Source organism: Seriola aureovittata, chromosome 15 (genome assembly GCF_021018895.1).
Source record: "Seriola aureovittata isolate HTS-2021-v1 ecotype China chromosome 15, ASM2101889v1, whole genome shotgun sequence".
Lineage (NCBI taxonomy): Eukaryota > Metazoa > Chordata > Actinopteri > Carangiformes > Carangidae > Seriola > Seriola aureovittata.
This window is the reverse complement of record NC_079378.1, coordinates 25,685,500-25,695,967: the sequence shown is the minus strand read 5'-3', so window position 1 is coordinate 25,695,967 and position 10,468 is coordinate 25,685,500. Positions and strand designations below refer to the sequence as shown.

The 10,468-nt window shown below is 39.4% G+C and overlaps 1 protein-coding gene across 4 annotated transcripts in view; it reads left to right on the top strand.

Moving 5' to 3' along the window:
- Nucleotides 1-762: 762 nt before the first annotated feature.
- The window catches only part of LOC130182083 (seizure protein 6 homolog), an 83,865-nt gene continuing 74,159 nt past the window's right edge, over nt 763-10,468 (top strand). For all 4 annotated transcript variants that reach the window (XR_008829670.1, XM_056396655.1, XM_056396654.1 and 1 more), the window contains exon 1: nt 763-1,167. Coding sequence is in view for 3 of the 4 variants with exons in the window: in XM_056396655.1 (XP_056252630.1) it covers nt 1,080-1,167 (88 nt within the window). In the remaining variant the exon portion in view is untranslated. The remainder of the gene's footprint in view (nt 1,168-10,468) is intronic.

Below are 10,468 nucleotides of genomic sequence, written 5' to 3'. Positions count from 1 at the left end.
CAGAAGGCCATTGTTCAATCCACCATTCTGTTTTTTATGGTGAGAGCGTAAACATGTACTGTATACCTGAAAGCCTCTTAACTCCATGTATCATAGATCACTGTGCTTTATCACATGTGGAACGTAGGGTGGTCTTCTTGGGGAAACAATAAATCATTTATCTATTAAGCTGTACTGCGAAAACTGTCGTGCCAATAAAGCTATGTCTACTTCATCATCTAAATACAGTCATTTAATGTTTGGTTGGGACATTTTAAATTAATCTGATACTATACTATTCAGGAATAGAAATTAAAATTGATAATTTCTTCTGCATATTTTGAAATATTGCACTCAATCACATCTCATTTTACTGGTCATTATTATTTCTTAATATGTAGCTTTTTTTATTTTTTGTTTGAAGTTTTAGTCCATTCTCATACTGTGGTCTGTGCAAAGATCTCATATAAAAAAAGGATAAATAATAGAAAAGGGAGATTATGATCCCCGGGAGTCTACCAGTTTAAACAAAGGATTAAATAATATGATAAAAACCAGCAGCATCTGGGTCTTTTCTTTAACCTAACAGCAGAAGTAGAGTGGTATTCCTAAAAAATATCCTCTTCTGTACATTTGAATGTGGTCACTGTTGATGAATATGAAATGAAAAGATGAGTGAAGGAAGGATGTCACTGAGATGTAAAGGAGATGCAGGGAGCAGCCACAGGGTCTGAACAGGTTGAACTAACTTTGAGGAGGCTGTTCCCTCGGCTGACGCTAGGAGCTGTCCGCGGTGCTGAAGCCTCGGCTGCTTCTTCTCTCCATGTGGCGACAGCTCACACAGCCACGAATCCGTTTACCGAGCGTCCAAATTAAACAGGGACCTCCGTCTTTCACTTGATTATTCTCGACTGTTTTCACCCCCGCGAATTACAAAGGAAGTGCGACGGCAACCCGCAAGGCTCTGTTTGTATTTTGCAGACGTTAAAATTCTCGCTTTGCTTGTTTTCCCCCTTTTTTAAGCCCTGGAAGTATTCTTATATTTCAACACAAGGACGTGTTGTGTAGCTGCGCGAAGAGCGACCTCGACTTTAGTAGACATGTGTAGAAGACAAGACTGTCCATTAAAGAGCCTCTTCACGGTTTTGGTTCTTGCTGCTGCTGCCGTGACCGAAATGCATGGACAAGGTAAGAACTTGGGTCTTACACGTACTTTGGGGGGATTGTTCCGTTTACTTCCTTTTGTCAAACTATACAAGGCGAAGGTAGAGCTGAGTGCTGGCTATGACACCAGGTTCACGACTCTCTCAGCTACAAATGTGCATGTAGCCCTATGAACAAAATGGAGTGCTTTCAAATTGATATGAAGTTTACAATGTGAAAATCTTAAAATGTGAAAGATATAAAGAGACAAGACACAATATTGCTGGTTTAAAAGTTGTAAACCACAAAAATACTTCTATGAATCATCTACACACATTTTAAACTCCTGTCTTCTCCTTTAACTTCAGAGAAAACTCAAATCTGAAATCAGAACCAAGCAGCAAATAAATTGGCTCTATAGTGAACGTAGAGTATGGCTAATTAAAAATGTGTTTAACAGTCAGTTACATAACAGTTGACTGTCAGACAATTTAAAGAGCCTCTTCAGATTGCTTTAAGTGCATGTACACACACACACACACACACACACACACACACACACACACACACACACACACACACACACACATTAGGGCCCAGATACAGCATGAAAACAACCCCTGGGCAAAATAAAGCTTAGTAAGAAATACAAACTAAACATAAAAAAACATATTCAACCTGATGAGGTCAGTTCCAGTGAATTCTTCATCTCTTTGTTGAAACCGGGCATAAACAGTCAGGAAGTGACTTGTTTGGGCAGTGAGGTCTGTGTGACAGACGGTGCTCGGTAATAAGACTCTAATCCTCAGGAATTGCTGAAGATTATTGACCAAGCTGTTTGACACAGTTGAGTGCTTGTGTGGGAAGCAGCGACAGATCCATGCACAGTGGCCTTGTCCTAATTATTTCTCTATTGTGCGTCTGCCCTCTCTTCATCATCATGAGTACGCTTTCTGTGTTTCAACGTGTCTCCACAGTTTTACAGTCACCGTCCTTTTTTATCTCTGTGGTAGTATATCACTTATTTGTCAAGGTAATGGACGTGGACAGGAGTCCCCTTCAAGGTAGTGCATGCAGATACACTTCGCCCACTATGCTGGACATGGGTTTTAAATAAGGTGAATAAAACCTCATGCACTGTGCAGTCACTGTACAGTCATGTGTATTTGTACATATTTATCTGAGCTGGATTAAAAGTTAAATATAGAGTAAAAATAAGAATTTGCACATTTTAGGAGTTTTTCTATGAACAGGACAGAGAACTCACGTTGTATCATCAGTTCATTGTAATGCACAATATTGTAACACATTCCTTTATAGCATGAGGTCATATAAATGCCAGTAGATTGAATGCCTTTCCACATCCTCTTTTGATGAAACAGCTTTCTGTTTCACGTTGAAAATGAGCACATTCATGAGGACCAAGTGATTACTAAACAACGCAATAACTGTGAAAATGAATTCATACCGCCTCGGCTGTTTCAGTCATTACATCCCAGCCTATCCAAAACCGTGGTGCAATTCTGGACCGGTGCCGGAAACAATACTTTACACAATCAACGAAACATCTGCTGATTGAATATCTAGTGGAGGAGAAGTGATGCATTGCCTCGTTGCAGAGTTTCACAAACTCATGTAAGCAAAGGTGAAAATCCAGTAATTTGTGGTAAAACCTGAAACCCCCAGAATACATTTTATATTGTTTAAATGTTCAATTAACTTATTTGAGTAAACACACACTCAGCAGTGGAACGCTGTAAAGTAGTGCTTGATAGTAAATGTGTGATTTTTTTGAGTGTTTTCCCATGAACACACCTGCACAATTCACTCATGGCTCAAAACCCTAGGGAGAGGAAAAAGTGCACAGTGCACTATTTTTGAAGCAAACTAAATTTCTCCATTAGTGAATTCTCTGCTGTTGCTTAGCCAGCAAATGTTCATCTCTTTGTAAACTCTCCAAGGTGGGCCATTTCAATTTTTAATTCTCTTGGGTTTGATGTTTTGAATGTGTGTACATGCACGGCAGCGAGTGAAGTTTAGGTTGAGACGACGCCTTGATTTCTCATTTGTGGCACAGGCTGTTGTTGGGGAACTTGCTTCATTCTGTTACCTAGCAGGGAATACAAACACTCATCTATCACCACTGTCACGGGCAGAGGAACACAGACATTTTTCCCATGTATGGTGAGCAAATTATTGTGTAAAGAATAATGTCCCTTCCAGTCAATCATTTTCATTATAATTATAACTTTATAGGGTCATCAAAAGAACAAGCAACTGATTGTTCCTTAACTGCTGTTTTTTTAATTTATTTTTTAATTTTTCATTCATGTTGCATTGTTCCTTACACTTGCTATTTGCGGTGCGAGATCAGGCTGCTTTTGTTATTCAGGATTTCACACTGGAGAGTTAACAGGACATCAATAGTGACTCATGAAACACTCTTTTCTAATAGCTGATTACGTTTTTTTAAATGTGCAGTGCAACTGAAGTGTTCAGGCACTGTGAAGATTTTTTGAAACAACATCCTGTGTGTTGTCACTGTGGTAGAAACATTACATTACTAAAACATTACATTGCTTGAACTGTTTTAATTCTCTTTCTTGTTGTGTGAATTCATGTGAGATTATGTTGGCTTCGAACTTTCAAAGTCAGAAGAAAATGTGCAGGCAGGTGGATTAAAGACCTCGTAGGTTTTACAGAAAGCAGTGTGTCGTGGCCTTAGACTACAGTTTTAGCATCATATGATCATCCAGGGTCAAGGTGGTGAAAACATTAGCATCAAATACACAGCCAACCATTTAAATGACAATGGCAAAAAATAATTACCTACTGATTAGGTAAAAAATAATCATAGGACTGTAGGCACTAAGTCCATTTTTATGACAAATAATGTTGCTTTGTAAATGAATGAAAATGAAAAGTCTTTGATCCTTTTATTTTTTTACATTAATAAGAAGAGGTCATTTAGGGAGAGAGAAAAGAAAACAGGAAGATGATTAAAAGTCTGATCCAAACCTCTCGGCTCCTCATGTGAAACTTTAACTGCAAAAACAACAAGAAAAATAAATCGGACAAACCCTAAATCTCTCCCAAGCTTTTCATGAGGCACTTTCATTTAGTTTGTCCTCCAGCCTTCACTTATGTTTCTGAGAATGTCGCAGTGACTCAGTTGTTCTTAGTGGAGTTTGCATGGTTTCCTTATATCTACATTTATTTGGGTTTCTTCAACATCCTAAAGGCAAACAGGTCAAATGTTTTGCAACTCCATAGACGTCACATATTCATTTGTCCTTTGATTGAATGGCGGCTCGTCTTGTGGGATAGAGTCTGTCTCACATCATAAATGGGTAAATGAAACATGTTAATTAATAATGAATATAAATGAAATAAAAACAGTGTTCCCTTTCATTAGAATTCAAACATGATGTTTCTGTGAATTGATGAAGTGTGTGTGGTGTGTGTGGTGTGAGTAACGAAGAGGCCCATGCACGGCAACCAGTGGCTATGTTTATGATTTCCAAATTGCAACAAGTCAGACGCAGCACTGTGTGAGAACGCTACGGGCCTTTAATCATCTCACTGCGAATCTCTGAGGGACAAAATGACAGAAGTTTTTATGAACATTAACTTGCATAGACAACCAGAAGGCAACAGCTTGAACTTGTCATAAGCCGTATCAGTCAAATTTCCACATGTAAAGCCTGTTATCAGAAGTAGCTTTTACTTTTACAGTGATGTGCCCAGTCAGATTCTACGTCAGAAATACTGGAGGAAATCATGAATAGACCTAATCACTTTAAGTCCTTGGACTGAATCTACGTACACTGACAAATATATATACAAATATATATATATATATATATATATTTTTTTTTACAGCTGCTCCTCATTCATTCCCAACAAACCAGCTTATTAATTTAATTTTGTAAAAATATTCAAATTAGCACATGTGATTGAAAAAAAAAGACAGATATTTAATAGCTAATCATGCATCCATTCAGTGTGGAGTATTTTCTTTGGCCCTAGTGAGGCACTAGAGCTTTACACAACTTAATGACATTCAGCCAAGCCTATTATCTTTATGCTTACACATTTATCTCCGCCTGTTAACAGCGATCTGCAGTGATGTGGGAGTTGGAGAAAGAGATGTTTTATGTATCGGAGAGCTCATTAATTTAAGTTATGCTCTCCTCCTGACGCAGCTCTCCTTGAAATGCCACTATTGGTTTTAAGAAGGTGTTGAAAGTGTTGTGATGTGGATGTGAACAACGAGTCTTTGTTGTTTAAGATCAGAAGATTACCTGTAATGACTCATATTTGATAAGACATCAGTAGATTGACAATATAATTATTACTTTAACATATTTACATGGAAACATTTTCTTACTCTGTCTAAGTCTGTGTAAGTCTGAAGGTTAATATGGAAGAGGAACGTATTACGTCTGCAGCACTGACAGCCACTGAGAGACTGAATTGAAGAGGGTGAAGCAACATTTTGATATTTTTTTAGCTTTTGTTTTAACACCTGTTCCCACTACAGTGGAATGAAGCTCATTTCTGCATTTCACGAAGCAGCGTTTCATGTGAGCTCATCCAGCTCAATGGAAAATCTCTCTGTTTGTCTCGCCACATTAGAGGTCACAACGCTAGCTTTTCTGTTTTCTGTGTTGTTCATATTCACACACATTCATGACATTTCCCAGGATCGTGGTGCGCTAGAAAAATCCCAACATCCCATAATTCTAGGGGAGGTAACAGAAATCATTCACCACCTGTTTGTTGGATTGCTAGTGATTAACTTCATCAAGGGCTATTCAGCATCTGTGTGCTGTCATAATTAGTTTAACTTTCCCAAGGCCTGTCAATGGTAAATGAGAGTCATTATGCCAGAATGCCCCTCTTCAAGGCTTGGTGCCTGCCTGCCTCAGCCCCTCTCTGTGCCTGTCGCGCTCTCTTTCACTGCCTCCTAGGTGGAGCTCACAGCTTGGCTGAATGCGACTCATTTTCAACTCTTCATGTGCAAATGCCTCTCTCACTCTGAGAGAATGTTCTATGCATCCTAATTTGAGTCATTGCCTCATATATTTTCTTCGTCAAAACTGTGGAGCTTTATTTGTCGGAGGAGAGAGGGAGTATTTTTGCAAGGATCTTTTTGGATTTCATCACTGTTGTGCTTGGATTGGTTCTCCAACAGCTGGCTTTTACCCTATAGAAAATGAACCCTGGTGTTCTGACTAAATCAGACTGTACTTTGCCTAAATGTTGAAGAAGACTACGGTTTAATCTTTTGATTTTTTTCTCTATATTCTTACTATTTGGTAAAAAGGCAGCATCATCTTTATGCATTCAGTCAGGATGTATGAATTCCTCTTATACATGTTTCCTGTATTTTAGGTATTTATGCATTTTGCTATGTGTATGTTTTGAAGTCTGCATGTATACATATAATTTGCTTGAACAGCTTATTAAAATAACACCAACACTAACATCATACTCACAATCGAACTATGTACTTCTGTGTTAATTACAGTGCTGGCTACTTGGCCATTAAGCAATTAAGCAATAGAGCTAAAAACAGAATATTATAAGCACCTAATAATTTCACTTTTTAATTCCTGCACATAGAAATTACTGTTAACACACAGATATGCAGAGAATACACCAACCAACCAATATATAATGATTATAGAGCTAACAGCGTAACATCATTTGCCTTGGTACATTTACCTTTGGAGCGTTTAGCCTACATTCTTATCCCAGGTAAATTAGAGTCTGTTCCTGCCCCTGATATATTAAAAATAGAAAGAAATAGTACATAGTAGAGTAAAGAGGTCAAAATAAAAAAAAATACAGAACAATGCTGAGAGAAGAAACTGGCTTTTTTCTAGATAGCATTTCCCATCCTGTTTGTTTAATCACTTTGACAGTTATAGAGCTGAAATGGGTTCCTCTGTTTAGATAATGAGGTGAGAAGTCTCTGTAGCAACCTGTGTTTTGTCTCTACACAACAGTCTCTTCAGAGGTTTAAAGTAACAGGTTTACAATGGAATTGTCAACATATATCCTCAGCAGAGGAGAGGAAGTGTCTCTGAGCTGCTCCATTTATGAAATCTCCCTCTCAAAGCAGAGGAGTGTGGTCGGACATCCAGCAGGGAGGCCAATGGTCTCAAACACTGCGCCTGGCCAACGCTGGTGGAAGTGGAGGTGGGGCCTCCACATCTAATTTATTCCAAATGAAGAGTACCCCTCTAGCAAAACCCCAAATGAAGCAATGTCTACCAGTTTGTCAGGGCAGTACGCCACCAGCTTACTTTCCACCTGCCTTGCCTTTGGCCTTGCGCCTTATCGATCCACCAATCCTTCACTGGAAAAGAAAAAAAAAGAGTCGGCATGGTAGCCTCCCCCAGGCCAAGCCTCCCTTCCGCACCTTTCACGCTCTGCCTGGCCGTGTACACACCTCCCTAATCAGCACTGGCGTGTTTTGCGGCTGCACTGGGGATGGCTCTCTGAAACGATTAGGCCCGGGGACAGCTCCAGCTCTCTTCCCCTCTTCTCCACGCCAGATCCCATCTAGAAAGCATTTCATCTGTGGCAGTGGAAAGGCTTATGTAGGGCTGGAGAGTGCTGTGTGGAAAGCAGCAGGTAATAGGCTGTGTAATGTATTTGGGGGAGTAGTTTTAGTATTCACAGTTAGTGCTGACCTCTGGCAGGCTGAGCCACCCCCACAGTAATTTCCTCTGAAAAGATGTAATTGAATTCATCAGGATGAGTAAACATATTATAAGTAGCAGAGAAAGATAACAATGTTGTGGATAGATCAAGGAAGGGGATAGTAGCTCCGCCAGTAATTGAAAATAGCCAAAGACAAACACAAGCAAAGAAAGTGTGCAAGATGCTGGGGAAAGTCGCAGCCCGTCTGCTTTTCATTTACACGTATGACACATTTCGATTTTATTTCCAGTGATGCATAATTTTAAGTTCACGTACGACCGATCACAAACTCATTGTAAGATCTCTAAAAACACTGAATTCTTGCAGTGGAAATAACATCCCTGCTTTTAAGCCACTGGCTAAAATGGAACAGGGTAGTATCACAGGCAAACATCCATTCCCAGGCATTTTATACAGCTGATGTCTTCAGTACAGACAATACAGACACAGCGACTGTGAGCCTCGCTCTCTGTAGTGAGATGTATTGAAGCGATGTCCCCGAGGACCTTGTGTATAATTTAGAGGTTCTAACATCGACCGCCATCTTCAAAATATCGAACATTTTCAGTCCAAGCAACTGCCGGGTGGCCAGGCAATTGTCTGTCAGTTATAAGGCAGTCCTCTGCTTCTCTCCTGGTGACGGAGCGCCGGCTCATTGTGGCCGCTCTCATCTGTCAGAGCAGTGAGCGGCCTTTAAAAATGATGCTTGCCTGTAAGAATGGACTACTTAGCAGGGAGCAGCTGGAGCTCTGTTGGACCACGTCATTGATTGCAGAACTACAGCTTTTAGTGGTAAAAGCTGGTCTGTGCATTTCTGACATTTCTTTCAGATGGTGTGTGAAATGAATAGAAGAGATGTTTAGCAGCTTCCCATTAATAGAGACAAAGCTTTGTGAGGCAGACAATACAGTTGACAGGAACATAATGTAACCATATCACTTAATATATGTTTATGTTTCTGCTCCTTTTACGATTCAGTTTGTAAAATAAATAAAGGATGACATCTGAAATACCTCAACAAGTGCGGGAGGATTGCTGGGGAATTTTGGAATGGAACCTGCTGATTTTTGTGAATTTTAGTCCTTGTTGTTTTTAGTGAACTGTCTTGACAGCTGTTGGATGATGAGTATTAAATTTAGTAAATATATTCATCGTGTCCAAATGAATATTCGTAATGACTTTGGCCACCATGAGGTTGAGAGTTGTGGTTTTGAGTGAACTGCCTTGACAGCTGTTAGATGGATTACCACTGAATTTGCCACAGACATTATTAATAACTTTGTCCCCTGACTGTTCATCTATCACCATCACCAGGTCAGCATTTGTCCAATACTTGTTTTCAGCAAATACCTGCGAGAGTAAGGACATTTCAGCCTCGGCTGTTCTTTGTGATTGAACTCATTAGCATATGTTAGCATGCTAACACCCTAAATGAAGATGCTGAACATCATTCTGTCATTACTGTCATTGTGAGAATGCTGTGTCTAAGTACAGCCTCAGAGCCACTCACATTACTGGAGAGTCTTCTCTGGAGTTAGCTGTCAATATGTTTATCCTTTGAGGACAGAGCTGAGAGTGAAGAGTGGGCTGCCTTCATGATTCAACCAACCTGCATCACAGAGGAAAGCTCAGACATTTACTGATCTTTCATTTTCATTTTTCCCTTTAGCTTCTCTGAAGTTGTCTTTAAAAGCACCAAATGGTTTCATGTGGCACTACCTGAATTGTGTTTCCAGTATCAGGAGTAATTCAGATATCATTGCTTGAGAGAAGAGTTCAACAACTAAAATGCATCACAAACTTGTTATTGTTAAAAACAAAGTGGAATTAGTTTCTTACAGTAGTATCCTGATACCGTTTGAAAAGACCTGGCAGACATTAAAATGTTAATCTCTTCCATTTATCTGCTTCTGATTCTGGCTTTTATCATTCTGCTTTAAATATGAGACCACTGTGTTTGCCTGGAAATAGATGTGTATTTAGATGCATGCGTGTGTGTGTGTGTGTGTGTGTGTGTGTATATTGTTAAGCTGCTCTTCTTGGTTACCTTCTAGTTGTTTTTGGCTGATTTGCTGAAGCCTGCAGGCCCATGCATTCACAGAGCATGATATATTTAAATGAACTAAATAGATTATTACTCAAGCATTACACGTCGCTGATATCTGTAATCACCCAGCTCTCTTCCTTTAATTGAATTAAAGGTTTTACGACTGCCTCTGAGTTCAAAACATCACTGAAAGATCAAACACAAAATACAGAAAAATATACTGAACACACTCTTAACTTTGACTATTTCATGCTGTTTTGGTCGTGGCTTGTTTTACAGTTTAGTCTGTTTATTTTTCCATGTAAATGTGAATGTGACATTACAGTGGCACTACATTTAAAAACCTTAATTTGACTCCTTATTTAACCCAGAGATCATTTTTCAAACGTAGTTTGCCAGTTTTGGGGACGTACACATATTCGGTCTGTGAAGCCTGGCTGTGTGTACTGTATATGATTATTATTATAAATGCAAACAGAGAAAAGGAATTCTGACAGTAGGGGATGAGTTTTTGCTAAACTGAGGTACTCAGGAAGAGACTGGGTGAGAATAGCCAAATGATTTTGAAGTGCAATACGAACCCCC